This window comes from Oncorhynchus gorbuscha, linkage group LG03 (assembly GCF_021184085.1).
Source record: "Oncorhynchus gorbuscha isolate QuinsamMale2020 ecotype Even-year linkage group LG03, OgorEven_v1.0, whole genome shotgun sequence".
Classification (NCBI taxonomy): Eukaryota; Metazoa; Chordata; class Actinopteri; order Salmoniformes; family Salmonidae; genus Oncorhynchus; species Oncorhynchus gorbuscha.
Window position 1 is genome coordinate 21,758,872 of NC_060175.1, and position 16,816 is coordinate 21,775,687.

General features: G+C 42.6%; 1 protein-coding gene across 7 annotated transcripts in view; it reads left to right on the top strand.

Annotated features, from left to right (window-relative positions):
* The window catches only part of erc2 (ELKS/RAB6-interacting/CAST family member 2), a 106,494-nt gene that overhangs the window by 59,353 nt on the left and 30,325 nt on the right, over positions 1-16,816 (top strand). For all 7 annotated transcript variants that reach the window (XM_046340160.1, XM_046340166.1, XM_046340181.1 and 4 more), the window contains exons 7-11: positions 814-981; positions 4,765-4,932; positions 8,989-9,126; positions 10,640-10,780; positions 12,030-12,170. In XM_046340160.1, the coding sequence (XP_046196116.1) occupies positions 814-981; positions 4,765-4,932; positions 8,989-9,126; positions 10,640-10,780; positions 12,030-12,170 (756 nt within the window). The remainder of the gene's footprint in view (positions 1-813; positions 982-4,764; positions 4,933-8,988; positions 9,127-10,639; positions 10,781-12,029; positions 12,171-16,816) is intronic.

Consider the following 16,816-nt stretch of genomic DNA (forward strand, 5'->3'; position numbering starts at 1 on the left):
GGTATCCAATTGTCGCTACAAGACTCCCTTACGGAGTTGTAGCGATGAAGGTCGAAAGCCATGCGTCCTCCGAAACACAGCCCAACCAAGCCGCACTGCTTCTTAACACAGTGCGCATCCAACCCGGAAGCCAGCTGCACCAATGTGTCTGGCTTCCGGGTTGGATGCGACCTGGTTAGCGATCTGGTTAGCGTGCACTGTGCCTGGCCCGCCACAGGAGACGCTAGTGTGCAATGAGATAAGGATATTCCTACCAAACCCTCCCTAACCCATTTAACATTACATTTAAGTCATTTAGCAGACGCTCTTATCCAGAGCGACTTACAAATTGGTGCATTCACCTTATGACATCCAGTGGAACAGTCACTTTACGCTAGGCCAGTTGTGCTTTGCCCCACGGACCTCACACCTCTCTGGTGCCATAATGGTGGCCCTAGACCACTGCGCCACCCGGGAGGCCCCTTGTTGTTGTTTTTTTTAACCCATTATTCATCAATCATAGATAGGGCTGATGTATACCTCATGAATAATGCAGGAGAGTCAATCCAAAATGCATCTTTAGTGAGAGGAGATCCTGGCTGAAAGGAACACAGTGGATAAACTGTCAGCCCATTTCAGTGAGAGGCTGTTCTGTCCAATGTCCACTGCACAAAACACACTCAGTACAGTCATACACAGACACCTAATACAAACACACACACACACATACAGGCACACACCTGCCATAATCATACTAGTTAGCTGTCAACTTCATACAATAGCTAGTTGTGATACTCCCTGTTCTGTGTGTATATGTGTGTCTCTCCTCCACAGATTGACCAGCTGAAGCAGGAGCTGTCCAAGAAGGAGTCTGAGCTGCTGGCCCTGCAGACCAAGCTAGAGACCCTGAACAACCAGAACTCAGACTGCAAACAGCATATAGAGGTTCTCAAAGAGTCCCTCACTGCTAAGGAGCAGCGTGCTGCCATACTGCAGACAGAGGTAGCTACACCGTACACAGACACCGTACACACACACACACACACACACACACACACACACACACACACACACACACACACACACACACACACACACACACACACACACACACACACACACACACACACACACACACACACACACACACACACACACACACACACACACACACACACACACACACACACACACACACACATATGCAGACAAGCACACACATGCACCGGCACGTGCGTGCACACACACACACACAAAAACACACACATGCCTATGTACACCCTTGGATGATGTAAAATATTTACGTTTAAATGATGTGTGCAGAATCTCGTTGGGGTCATTAATAAAATGTTTTTTTCCCCTGCATGTATTTTGGTCCTTGTCCTGTTTTGGTCCACATCTAAGGGCACATTATATCACTCTATCCTGGTCCTCTGCATCACACACTTACATACAGTTGAAGTCGGACGTTTACATACACCTTAGCCAAATACATTTTAACTCAGTTTTTCACAATTCCTGACATTTAATCCTTGTAAAAAATCCCTGTCTCAGGTCAGTTAGGATCACCACGTTATTTTAAGAATGTTAAATAGTAGAGAGAATGATTTATTTCAGCTTTCATTTCTTTCATCACATTCCCAGTGGGTCAGAAGTTTACATACACTCAATTCGTATTTGGTAGCATTGCCTTTTAATTGTTTAACTTGGGTCAAATGTTTCGGTAGCCTTCCACAAGCTTCCCACAATAAGTTGGGTGAATATTGTCCCATTCCTCCTGACAGAGCTGGTGTAACTGAGTCAGGTTTGTCGGCCTCCTTTCTCGCACACGCCTTTTCAGTTCTGCCCACACATTTTCTATGCGATTGAGGTCAGGGCTTTGTGATGGCCACTCCAATACCTTGACTTTGTTGTCCTTAAACCATTTTGCCACAACTTTGGAAGTACGCTTGGGGTCATTGTCCAATTGGAAGACCCATTTGCGACCAAGCTTTAACATCCTGACTGATGTCTTGAGATGTTGCTTAAATATGTCCACATAATTGTTAATTCCTCATGATGCAATCTATTTTGTGACGTGCACCAGTCCCTCCTGCAGCAAAGCTCCCCCACAACATGATGCTGCCACCCCGTGCTTCACGGTTGGAATGGTGTTCTTCGGCTTGCAAGCATCCCCCTTTTTCCTTCAAACATAATGATGGTGGTTATGGCCAAACAGTTCTATTTTTGTTTCATCAGACCAGGAAACATTTCTCCAAAAAGTACGATCTTTGTCCCCATGTGCAGTTGCAAACCGTAGTCTGGCTTTTTTATGGCGGTTTTGGAGCAGTGGCTTCTTCCTTGCTCAGAGGCCTTTCAGGTTATATCGATATAGGACTCGTTTTACTGTGGATATAGATACTTTTGTACCTGGTTCCTCCAGCATCTTCACAAGGTCCTTTCCTGTGGTTCTGGGATTGATTTGCACTTTTCGTACCAAAGTACGTTCATCTCTAGGAGACAGAACGCGTCTACTTCCTGAGCGGTGTGACTGTATGGTCCCATGGTGTTTATACTTTCGTACTATTGTTTGTACAGATGAACGTGGTACCTTTGGGCCTTTTGAAATTGCTCCCAAGGATGAACCAGACTTGTGGAGGTCTACATTTTTCTTTCTGAGGTCTTGGCTGATTTCTTTTGATTTTCACATGATGTCAAGCAAAGAGGCACTAAAATTGAAGGTAGGCTTGGAAATACATCCACAGGTACACCTCCAGATGACTCAGATGATGTCAATTAGCCTATCAGGAGCTTCTAAAGCCATGACATAATTTTGGGGAAATTTCCAAGCTGTTTAATGGCACAGTCAGCTTAGTGTATGTAAACGTCTGACCCACTGGAATTGTGATACAGTGAAATAATCTGTTTGTAAATGTCACGACTTCTGTCGAAGTCGGTTCCTCTCGTTGTTCGGGCGGTGTTCGACGGTCAACGTCACCGGTCTTCTAGCCATCGCCGATCCATTTTCATGTTCCATTTGTTTTGTCTTGTTTTCACACTCACCTGGATTCAATTCCCTAATTACATGTTGTGTATATTTTCCCTCTGTTTCCCATGTTCTTGTCGGGAATTGTTTATTGTAAGTTCTTGTGCTATGTTACTGGTGCCCTAGGAACATGAAAAATGGATTGGCGATGGTGTCACGTCCTGACCATGGAAAACCTGTATTTTCTATGGTAGAGTAGGTCAGGTGCGTCCTTTCCTGCTCCTCGCACTCTCCCTCAAGTGCGTCTTCCCAGTCAGGTACATCCTGTGCCTGCTCCTCGCACTCTCCCTCAAGTGTGCTTTCCCAGTCAGTTGCGTCCTGTTCCTGCTCCTCGGACTCTCCCTCAAGTGCGTCTTCCCAGTCAGATACGTCCTGTGCCTCCTCCCTGCACTTGCCCTGAAGTGCGTGTCACTAGTCCGGTGCCACCTGTACCGGCCCCACGCATCAGGCCTCCAGTGCGCCTCCCCATTCCAGTACGTGCTGTGCCTGCTCCTCTCGCTCGCTGTGAGGTGCGTGTCACCAGCCCGGTACCACCAGTGCCGGCCCCACTCATCAGGCTTCCGGCGACAGTTCCCAGTCCAGAGCTTCCGGCCACGTTTCACAGTCCGGAACCTCCAACAACGGTCCACAGTCTGGAACCTCCAACGACGGTCCACAGTCCGGAACCTCCTAAGACGGTCAATGGTCCAGAACTTCAAGGTCCATGGCTGGATCCGCAGGATGAGCAGGTACTTCGTCCCGCACCAGAGCCACACCCAATGCTGGCGGATGAGCGGGTACTTCGACCAGCACCAGAGCCACCACCGCCACTAGATACCCACCATTTTTATTTCAGGTTTAGCGGTCGGAGTACGCACCTTTGGGGAGGGGGGGGGTGTACTGTCACGTAGACAGTGGTAGAGTAGGTCAGGGTGTGACTAGGGTTTTTGTTCTAGTTAGTTATAGTTGTCTCTAATTGGGGATCATACTTAAGTAGCATTTTTTCCCACCTGGGGGTTATGGGATGTTGTTCATTTTTAGTTGCCTGCTAGCACTGCATTGTCGTCACGGTTTGTTTATTCTTTATTGTTTTGTATTTGCTTAAGTTTCACTTTATTCATTAAAAGTATGTGGAACTCTACGTACGCTGCGCCTTGGTCCATCTATACAAACAAACGTGACAGATGGCTAGAAGACTGGTGATGTCGACGGCTGAACACCGCCCGAACAAGGAAAGGAACCGACTTCGGCAGAAGTCGTGACAGTAAACAATTGTTGGAAAAATTACTTGTGTCAGGCACAAAGTAGATAGTCCTAACCGACTTGCCAAAACTATAGTCTGTTAACAAGAAATTTGTTGAGTGGTTGAAAATGACTCCAACCTAACTGATTGTAAGCTTCTGACTTCAACTGTATCACCTCCCCTCTTGTCCGATACACTTTAGTGGGGAATGAACATTGTATTGTAAATGCCAAGTATTTCAGAGAGGATTCTCCTTCGTCAATTAGACAATAATAATACCGTTGAACTTCGAGCTTTGCCCTTCAATGTTAAATGCCCTTCAGCCGGGTTACTATGAAAGCACTTTGTGACAACTTGACTTAAACACTTTTGCTCTTTGGGGAGCATTCACAAACTTCCTCCAGTGGGCTGGGTGTTGGGGTGGTTTTCACCTTGTGACCACTGCTAATGTCAAAAGGGCTTTATGAAATCCATTTGATTGAATTTGACTTCGGAACTGTGAAATTTTACCTTTGACCTGTGACCACTCCCCTCCCAGGTGGACGCCCTGCGCCTGCGCCTGGAGGAGAAGGAGTCCTTCCTGAACAAGAAGACCAAGCAGCTGCAGGACCTGACGGAAGAAAAGGGTACACTGGCCGGAGAGATTCGAGACATGAAGGACATGCTGGAGGTCAAGGAGAGGAAGATCAACGTCCTGCAGAAGAAGGTTAGATGCAGGGGGCAGCAGTCAGGGATTTAGGGTCATGGTTAAGGATCAGGGATTGGTTAAGGTAGACTGCGATTGTTCACTAGTTTGTTTAAATGGACGGCATCAGTGAACAACATTGTTTTCTCCAACCATTGCTTACAGTACTGGAAGTGGGGGAGCCTAGCTCTGCTTTTAGGCATAACATGCTTTTCAGTAGAAATACGTGTAATGGATAGCGACTCGGAGGGCCTCAGCTACTCGCCTAAGAGAAATCTGAGGGAAACATTTGATACATTTGACTCAGACAGGTTTACAAGAAAGATTTCCCCCGAAATGAGAAAAATCTTGAGAATCAGACAGGTTTGCTCTGGACACCATTTGTGAATTGATCTCCCCCATCTAGCTTTAGAGTTTGTTCTGTTAGGTGACCTAAACTGGGATATGCTTAACACCCCGGCAGTTCTACAATCTAAGCTAAATGCCCTCAATCTCACACAAATCTTCAAGGAGCCCACCAGGTACAACCCTAAATCCGTAATCATGGGCACCCTCATAGACATTATCCTGACCAACATGACCTCCAAATACACCTCTTCTGTTTTCAATCAGGATCTCAACGATCACTGCCTCATTGCCTGTGTCCTCTATGGGCCCACGGTCAAACGACCACCCCTCATCACTGTCAAACGCTCCCTAAAACACTTCTGTTAGCAGGGCTTTCTAATCGACCTGGCCCAGGTATACTGGAAGGATATTGACCTCATCCCGTCAGTCGAGGATGCCTGGTCATTCTTTAAAAGTAATTACCTCACCATCTTAGATAAGCATGCCCTGTTCAAAAAAATGCAGAACTAAGAACAGAGCCCTTGGTTCACTCCAGACCTGACTGCCCTTGACCAACACAAAAACATCCTGTGGCGGACTGCCATAGCATCAAATATTCCCCACGATATGCAACTGTTCAGGGAAGTCAGAAACCAATACACCCAGTCAGTCAGGAAAGCAAAGGCTAGATTTTTCAAACAGAAATTCACATCCTATAGCTCTAACTCCAAAACGTTTTGGGACATTGTAAAGTCCATGGAGAACAAGAGCACCTCCTCTGAGCTGCCCACTGCACTGAGGCTAGGTAACACGGTCACCACTGATAAATCCATGATAATTGTACATTTCAATAAGTATTTCTTAACGGCTGGCCATGCCTTCCTCCTGGCTACTCCAACCTGGACCCGTACAGATCAGCTGGGCTAGACAATCTGGACCCTCTCTTTCTGAAACTATCCAAAGCTATTGTTGCAACCCCTATTACCAGCCTGTTCAACCTCTCTTTCGTATCGTCCAAGATCCCTAAAGATTGGAAATCTGCCGCGGTCATCCCCCTCTTCAAAGGGGGTGACACCATAGACCCCAACTGTTACAGACCTACAGTTGGGCAAAAAAGTATTTAGTCAGCCACCAACTGTAAAAGTTCTCCCACTTAAAAAGATGAGAGAGGCCTGTAATTTTCATCATAGGTACACTTCAACTATGACAGAAAAATAGGATTTTTAATGAATTGATTTGCAAATTATGGTGGAAAATAAGTATTTGGTCAATAACAAAAGTTTCTCTCAATACTTTGTTATATACCCTTTGTTGGCAATGACAGAGGTCAAACATTTTCTGTAAGTCTTCACAAGGTTTTCAGACACTGTTGCTGGTATTTTGGCCCATTTTGGCCCAACTACAGAGTTGTAGTTGGTGTCAAATTGGTGGGCATGTTGTCCGGACATCTGGCAGTCTCTATGGGGGTACCACAGGGTTCAATTCTCGGGCCGACTCTTTTCTCTGTATATATCAACGATGTCGCTCTTGCTGCGGGCGATTCCCCGATCCACCTCTACGCAGACGCAGACACTGTGCTAACTAATCTCCAAACGAGCTTCAATGCCATACAACACTCCTTCCATGGCCTCCAACTGCTCTTAAACGCTAGTAAAACCAAATGCATGCTTTTCAACCGTTCGTTGCTCACACCCGCCCGCCCGACTAGCATCACCACCCTGGACGGTTCTGACCTAGAATATGTGGGCAACTATAAATACCTAGGTGTCTGGCTAGACTATAAACTCTCCTTCCAGACTCATATTAAACATCTCCAATCCAAAATCAAATCTAGAATCGGCTTTCTATTTCGCAACAAACCTTCCTCCATTCACGCCGCCAAACGTACCCTAGTCAACCTGACTAACCTACCGATCCTCGACTTCGGCGATGTCATCTACAAAATAGTTTCCAAGACTCTACTCAGCAAGCTGGATACAGTCTATCACAGTGCTATCTGTTTTGTTACCAAATCACCTTATACCACCCACCACTGCGACCTCTATGCTCTAGTCGGCAGGCCCTTGCTACATATTCGTCGCCAGACCCACTGGCTCCAGGTCATCCATAAGTCTATGCTAGGTAAAGCTCTGCCTTATCTCAGTTCACTGGTCACAATAACAACACCCACCCGTAGCACACGTTCCAGCAGGTATATCTCACTGATCATCCCCAAAGCCAACACCTAATTTGGCTGCCTTTCCTTCCAGTTCTCTGCTGCCAATGACTGGAACGAATTGCAAAAATCGCTGAAGTTGGAGACTTTTATTTCCCTCACCAACTTTAAACATCAACTTTCTGAGCAGCTAACCAATTGCTGCAGCTGTACATAGTCCATCTGTAAATGGCCCACCCAATCTACCTACCTCATCCCCATACTGTTTTTGTTTTATTTACTTTTCTGCTCTTTTGCACACCCGTATCTCTACTTGCACATCATCATCAACTCATTTATCACTCGAGTGTTAATCTGTGTGTTAATCTACATTGTAATTTTTCGCTCCTATGGTCTATTTATTGCCTTCCTCCTCATGCCTTTTGCACACACTGTATATAGACTTTATTTTTTTCTACTGTGTCATTGACTTGTTTATTGTGTTATTGGCTTGTTTATTGTTTACTCCATGTGTAACTCTGTGTTGTTGTCTGTGTCATACTGCTTTGCTTTATCATGGCCAGGTCGCATTTGAAAATAAGAACTTGTTCTCAACTAGCCTACCTGGTTAAATAAAGATGCAATTTAAAATAAAACAAGAAAGCTCTCCCCCGAAATGAGAAAAATCTTGAGAATTGTTACATAGAACCTATTTGAGAGCTTGCTGTATATCAGTGCAGGTTGTTTGGTTGGATCCCTGTCTCCCTGAGACCTGGGTTGCCTCCCCTATTGGCCCTCGTCGAAAGAAATGCACTGAATAGGGAATAGGGTGCTATTTAGGACACATGCTTGGGCTAGTTGGTCTCTGAGGATACAAATGGATGGTTGTAGCTCTGTCCATCAAGTGTCTCTGTGCTGTTCTCAGGTTAAAAGTGTGTCTACACATGCACAGAAAAGGAGGATACGAGGGAGTTTCTGCCACACTGCCTCTAGTGTGTTCTAAAAATATACACTGAGGGTTATTCTCTCACCCTGACCTTCTCTCTTTCTCCTCCCTCTCACGTTCTTTCTCTCTCTTTTTCTGCTGTGGCTATACTCTCTGTTAGTACAATGTGTCTCTGTATTTTTGATTGGTTTCTTTCTCAGATATCCCTCTTTCTCTTTTTTTCTCTCTGGCTAGACTATCTTGTTTTATTTCTTACTATCTTTGAAAAACATCTCACTGTGAAAATGGAGATACCGTATATAGCCATTTACATCTAAACTCTGTCTCTCTCTCTTTCCTCTCCCTCAATTACCAGCAAATCTAAAAGAGCTTTAAATTCAGACATCCCAAAGTATTTGATGTCTTTGGCTAAAATAATAAAGACTTCCTCTCACAGGCTTAAAACGTCCATCACAATCATTTTTCCCAAATGGCACTGTATTCCCTATATAGTACACTACTTTTGACTTTGCACTATATATCAAATACAGTGCCTTTTGGGACACAACCACAGTCCCATCCAGTCTTTTAGCCTGCGAACATCACTCACACTAACTAACTTTTAATGCAGTTTCTCTATCTACAGTTATTTTGACCCCATGCTAATTTTCTCTCTATCCCCCCCACCCAGATTGAGAATCTGCAGGAGCAGCTGTGTGATAAGGACAAGCAGTTGGGGAACCTGAAGGACAGGGTGAAGTCTCTGCAGACTGACTCCAGTAACACTGACACTGCCCTGGCCACCCTGGAGGAGGCACTCTCTGAGAAGGTACAGGACTTTGAAATATAGGGTCCAGAGTTTTACAGTAGGAGAACTTAGAACCAGAGCTCACAATTTCAGATCACATGACCTGGATATGCATTACTGAGTTAAGATGGAAATGTGAGCAACACACAATAGATCAATAACTTGCTTTCAGTGTTGTTTTGTGGCTCGTCTTTCCTCTGAAGAGAGACTGTATGTTTTCAAAAGTATTAAGGATTTTGATATAGATCGCTTTGTTATGGTATACATAATGTGTTGATGGTGGACATAATGTGTTGTGCTAGACATAATGTGTTGTGCTAGACATAATGTGTTGTGCTAGACATAATTTGTTGATGGTAGACCTTATGTGTTGTGCTAGACATAATATGTTGATGGTAGACATAATGTGTTGTGCTAGACATAATGTGTTGATGGTAGACATAATGTGTTGATAGTGGACATAATGTGTTGTGTTAGACATAATGTGTTGATGGTAGACTTCATGTGTTGTGCGAGACATAATGTGTTGATGGTAGACATAATGTGTTGATGGTAGACAATGTGTTGATGGTAGACATAATGTGTTGTGTTAGACATAATGTGTTGTGCTAGACATAATGTGTTGATGGTGGACATAATGTGTTGTGCTAGACATAATGTGTTGATGGTAGACATAATGTATTGTGTTAGACATAATGTGTTGATGGTAGACATAATGTGTTGTGCTGGGCATAATGTGTTGTGCTAGACATAATATGTTGATGGTAGACATAATGTGTTGATGGTAGACATAATGTGTTGATGGTCGACATAATGTGTTGTTCTAGACACAATGTGTTGTGCTAGACATAATGTGTTGATGGTGGACATAATGTGTTGTGCTAGACATAATGTGTTGTGCTAGACATAATGTGTTGATGGTGGACATAATATGTTGTGCTAGACATAATGTGTTGTGCTAAACATAATATGTTGATGGTAGACATAATGTGTTGATGGTAGACATAATGTGTTGATGGTGGACATAATGTGTTGTGCTAGACATAATGTGTTGTGCTTGACATAATGTGTTGATGGTAGACATAATGTGTTGATGGTGGGCATAATGTGTTGATGGTAGACATAATATGTTGATGGTGGGCATAATGTGTTGTGCTAGACATAATGTGTTGTGCTTGACATAATGTGTTGATGGTAGACATAATGTGTTGATGGTAGACATAATGTGTTGATGGTAGACATAATGTGTTGTGTTAGACATAATCTGTTGATGGTACACATAATGTGTTGATGGTGGATATAATGTGTTGATGGTGGACATAATGTGTTGATGGTGGACATAATGTGTTGTGCTAGACATAATGTGTTGATGGTGGACATAATGTGTTGATGGTAGACATAATGTGTTGATGGTAGACATAATGTGTTGATGGTGGACATAATGTGTTGATGGTGGACATAATGTGTTGATGGTGGACATAATGTGTTGATGGTGGACATAATGTGTTGATGTGTGTATGTGTGTCTCTCTCAGGAGCGGATAATAGAGAGACTGAAGGAGCAGAGAGCGAGGGAGGACAATGAGAGGATTGACGAGGTGGAGTCCTATAAGAAGGAGAACAAGGACCTCAAGGAGAAAGTCAACACCCTCCATATGGAATTAACAGAGAAGGAGGTCAGTGTTTGTGCGTGTGTGCGTGTGGGTGTGCGTGTGTATTTGTTCGTGTGAATATACAGTACATGTGTATTGCATGAACAATTGGCAGTGAACAGTGAGCAAAATAACTGTACCCTTTCAAATACATGGATAAATCAAATCAAATCAAATTTTATTTGTCACATACACATAGTTAGCAGATGTTAGTGCGAGTGTAGCAAAATGCTTGTGCTTCTAGTTCCGACAATGCAGTAATAACCAGCAAGTAATCTAGCTAACAATTCCAAAACTACTACCTTATAGACACAAGTGTAAGGGGATAAAGAATATGTACATAAAGATATATGAATGAGTGATGGTACAGAGCGGCATGGGCAAGATACAGTAGATGGTATTGAGTGCAGTATATACATATGAGATGAGTATGTAAACAAAGTGGCATAGTTAAAGTGGCTAGTGATACATGTATTACATAAGGATGCAGTAGATGATATAGAGTACAGTATATACGTATACATATGAGATGAATAATGTAGGGTATGTAAACATTATATTAGGTAGCATTGTTTAAAGTGGCTAGTGATATATCATTTCCCATCAATTCCCATTATTAAAGTGGCTGGAGTTGAGTCAGTGTGTTGGCAGCAGCCACTCAATGTTAGTGGTGGCTGTTTAACAGTCTGATGGCCTTGAGATAGAAGCTGTTTTTCAGTCTCTCGGTCCCAGCTTTGATGCACCTGTACTGACCTGTACCTCGCCTTCTGGATGATAGCGGGGTGAACAGGCAGTGGCTCGGGTGGTTGCTGTCCTTGATGATCTTTATGGCCTTCCTGTGACATCGGGTGGTGTAGGTGTCCTGGAGGGCAGGTAGTTTGCCCCCAGTGATGCGTTGTGCAGACCTCACTACCCTCCGGAGAGCCTTACGGTTGTGGGCGGAGCAGTTGCTGTACCAGGCGGTGATACAGCCCGACAGGATGCTCTCGATTGTGCATATGTAGCAGTTTGTGAGTGCTTTAGGTGACAAGCTGAATTTCTTCAGCCTCCTGAGGTTGAAGAGGCGCTGCTGCGCCTTCTTCACGATGCTGTCTGTGTGGGTGGACCAATTCAGTTTGTCTGTGATGTGTATGCCGAGGAACTTAAAAACTTAAAACACTGCTCCCTCTGGTAGCGTGACCCTGTTAGGACTGTTCAGTGTTTTTACTGTGCTGTGCCACCTGGTCTGGACTGGTCCTAACTGTCAGTGCTGTCCCCATCTGTCCACATGAAGTCCTGTCTCATTGACCTGAAGGAGCATGCCTCCTCCCTGGCCTCCTCCAGCCTGAAGAAAGAATCCAAGCTCAAGTCTCTGGAGATGGCCATCGAGCAGAAGAAAGAGGAGTGTAGCAAGTTGGAGACACAGTTACAGAAGGTAGGTGTCCTAGCACTGCACAACTTAAAAGTGTAAATTATAGTGGGGAATGCATGGCTGGGACTCAAAAATACAGCATAGTCCCAGAGGCCTTTGCGGTTTCATTCTGATGTCTATTATGTAAACTAGCAATGACCACCTGAACAACTCATTTGGGACGGCCTCAATGATTTAGTCTGTCAGTTAAAATCACTGTTAGAATCCCTGATAAAGGGATGGCAAGGATTTATAGTAACATTGTATGGTACAGAGCTTACTTACAGTGTTTGGTAACGGTGAGAAACCTACAGTGCATTGTGCACAGTTCAGCAAGTATTAGGTTAAATGGTTCAAGGAAACAAGTGGAAGAGATCCCTTTTATACCATGATAATGTCTTATATTAATCTGCTTACCTTCAGTTGCATTTTTACAATTCAGTCTAAACCTGCAGTATGTAGACAGTGTTATACCTGTATGGCTGATGAAGACTTTTACTTTCCCCTGCATCAAGTCCAGCTGGCATGGATAGTCACATTAAAAGGGAAGTTCAGTATTGCTTGTTTGCCCCTATCACTTCCGTTGCTTTTTAGCTAGCTGTGGCTAAAATTAGCTGAAGTTTTTAGTGGCTGTTTAAAGAAAACCAAACCATGTATTACAGATTATCCTGGCCCGTAGACTACTTTCAGTACGAGGAACCATCTTACATTAGGTTGGAAAATACTGAACTTTCCTTTAAACCACTGTCACAAGAATTTTCAATCCAAAAGATCATAACAATCACTATAACTTTGACCAATCCCCCCTAGGTTGTAAAGCTAGGGTTAATAAGAATTAGGCAAAGTCCCAGATTTCTGCAAAAGGTTGGTTCTTTATTCAGAGAATGTTCTGAAGTCAAAAATGCAAAAACAGTCATTTTATAACTCCTGCACTATGACTCTTAACACATTTTATACAATTATATGATTTCACGGTGGAATCCTTTAGTCATTACTTTAAACATATAAATGACCTTATCAATCAACCCTTTAACTAAATATTACACACTGATATTTCAACCTTTATTGGAATTATAAATGTCACACAAAAGCAAACAAAACCAATACATGTATTTACATCATATACGCATCAACGACTGTTCTAGGCCTATATCCAATAATAACTCTTCTTTTTATGATTTTGATTTAAATTAAATAAACAGTCTGTCTAAACATTGAAGATCGTCTCATCCAGCATGGGCTCCTCATGGTTGAAGGAATCAGTGGCATCTACTAGGCTTGGAGGCATGTAGTTGTCACCTCATCACTTGTTGCGTCATCGATCTCGCTAGAGTCCTGGTAATTAAACCTCTCACACTAGGAATCAAACAACAACCACTCAACACCAACACACTCATACAGGTGAAAGCAGCTCATAACACAGTAATTATTTAAAAAATCAATTTTCCAAACATACTGTCAAACCACCCAGTCAGTGAAGTATCCACCCCAGAGTTCTCCGATAACTTATTTGACTCATATTCTGTAAGTCACTCATCCTTGATGGTCAGTGTATTATATAGTTTATCTTTTACTTCTTATCAATGACAACGGAATCATATAATTAGTACAGGAAGGTGGTGGATCTGAATGTATCAGAAAGATTACCAAGACTATGATGCAGCTCAGAGTCCCTAATATTCCCAAAAACCGCCAACACTCTCCTGCCCTTAGTCAGTCTGCTAGGTACCACCCCATACTCACACTTCTAAGAGCACACACAGCAATTAAAGGTCGGAATAGGGGATCTTCGTTAAGGAGGTAACCCCCGAACCCTGTTGGTACTCGGTTCTTCCCCTAACTCTGTGTGTGATCAGCGGTGCTTGTATGTGTTCCTACCTTTTTGTAGTGGGTAACGTGGACCCAAGTGGCTCTCTCAGCTATTCTAATGGCAAAGGCGGTGGTTAATAGAACCTGGTATGAGCCTTCCCAGCGGGGCTGCTTCCAGTCTTTCCCCTCAGGGACTGGATCCACACCCAGTCTCCTGGTTGGATTGAGTGAATCACCTTCTTCTGTAATTCACCTGTTGGACACAAAATCTTGGACATACGGGTATGGTTAACTTCTTGACGCTACCCATCCCTTTAGCGGGATAATTGTCATCAACAACCCCTGAATTGCATAGTGCCCCATTCAAATAATATTACTAAAAATATTTATATTCATGAAATCACAAGCGCAATATAGCAAAACACAGTTTAGCCTTTTGTTAATCCACCTGTCTGGCCAGATTTGGAAAATATGCTTTACAGCTAAAGCAAGACAAGCGTTTGTGTAAGTTTATCGATTGCTCGACAAAACATTATGAATGCCTAGCATCAAGTAGGTTGGTCACGAAAATCAGAAAATCAATCAAATTAATCGTTTACCTTTGATGATCTTCGGATGTTTTCACTCATGAGACTCCCAGTTACACAATAAATGTTCCTTTTGTTCCATAAAGATTATTTTTATATCCAAAATACCTCAGTTTGTTTGGCGCGTTATGTTCAGAAATCCACAGGAAAGAGCGGTCAAGACAACGCAGACAAATTCCAAATAGTATCCGTAATGTCCACAGAAACATACATTTCAAATGTCATTTTTTATAATCATGTCAAATGTTTTTTATAATCAATCCTCAGGTTGTTTTTAAAATATATAATCGATAATATATCAACCGCAACTGTCCATTTCAGTAGGATAGGGAAAGGCAATGGCTGCCCAAACTCTGTTACGCCAAGCAAAATGCTGTTGGCACCCGGCCATACAATGACGCGATGTTATCTTTCTCGCTCATTTTTCAAAATAAAAGCCTGAAACTATGTTTAAAGACTGTCGACACCTTTAGGAAGCAATAGGAAAAGGAATCTGGTTGATATCCCTTTAAATAGTGCAAAGGCAGGCTATGGAACACAGAGTTTTCAAAATAGTGGCCACTTCCTGGTTTGATTTTCCTCAGGGTTCCGCCTGCAAAATCAGTTCTGTTATACTCACAGACAATATTTTGACAGTTTTGGAAACTTTAGATTGTTTTCTTTCCTAATCTGTCAATTATATGCATATTCTAGTTTCTGGGCCTGAGAAATAGGCCATTTCATATGGGTAAATTATTTAGCCTAAAACGAAAATCCTGCCCCCTTCACTCAAGAAGTTAATAGCTTTTAGTTTATTGACAATGTATTGAAAATACAGTAGATGTTTTTTTGATCAATTATTGAATTGGAATTTAAGTTTACATCCTGAATTGACTGCCTTTGATTGAACTTGAATCAAACCCTGGTGGATAATTTTAGAGCATTCTCTACTATTAGCATGTCTAATATACACAACCTCATCAGTCCCTGCCAACACACATCCTTTATTCAATGCTGCTGCTGCTACTATTAGCACATGCATATACAACGCTGTAGCAACATTGTGAAAACGTCCAATCCTCCATAAATTCTCTGTTTGTTATAACCCTCTTATCAACACAATCAAATAATTTGGTTTTGACCAATCACCTATAGTGATTGAATGTAAAACCCGGATCAGAGTTTTCTGCATTTAATTAACTTACTAACGGGATACTATTGGACCAGTTATGTCTGGTCGTCACTAGTTACCACAATAGCAAAGTAATAAACCCTGCCTATTTCTACCGTTTTGCTTCTTAATATATTTTAAACCGAGCCCTAACCTCAACCCTAAACTTAAACCCAATGCTAACCTTAAGCCTAACCCTAACCTTAAATACATTTTTGTTTTCATACATTTTTACAATATGTGAGCGACCGGCTTGATTCGGTATTATGTAACAAAATGTTTAATTATGTTTTTTACATTGAATAAAAGCAGAGACACAGAGCTACAAAATAGTATATCATACAATGCATTTGAGGAACAATGGGAAAGTAATTCTGTTTCGAATGAACTTGTAGCATCACTTTTGAGAAAATGGCCTTTGAATATTTTGGTACCTACTGGAGAGCTCTTCTTTGTCTTCACTCGTTCAGCATCATTCACACCCTCTTAAGCTTGAGCTCTACCATTTTCTTTAAGGCTACATCTGAGCGTTCTGTCCTAAAAATAGCAGTCAAGCACCCAAGCTAACTGGCTAACAGTTGTCGCAGTGAAATTCTATTAAAATTGACACTTGCATAGTGGAGTCTTTTGTTAAGACATGTAGCTAGCTAAACAATGAACCATAATCACAACTCATGATATTACCCCTAAGGAATCTGTAGGTAGCTAACCTGGTTCAATGTTAGCTAAAGGTAGACTATAACAAGCAAAGCAAATGGCTCTGAGATACGAATAATAAGATCATACACGTAATGTTAGCTAGCGAGCTAGCCAACTAATGTTAGCTAGCAAGCCAGCCAGCTAACGTTAGCTAGCTAGAAAACAGTACACTTTTAACTTCTTGCGACTAGCAAACCCGTATCCGGGAGCGTAATCATAGCCTCAAATGCATTAGCATAACGCAACTTTTCAAAACTCTGTCCTCCAGAAAGTGGAGAGCAACACTTATGCAGTTCTACTAAGCAATATATATATATTTTTAAAGCCACGTTAGACAGGATTACCTACACATACTAACCAGCTCAAATAGACAGAAGCGTACTATGTGGCAGACCAATCCGAACTCGTGTCCAGCCCACGGATTA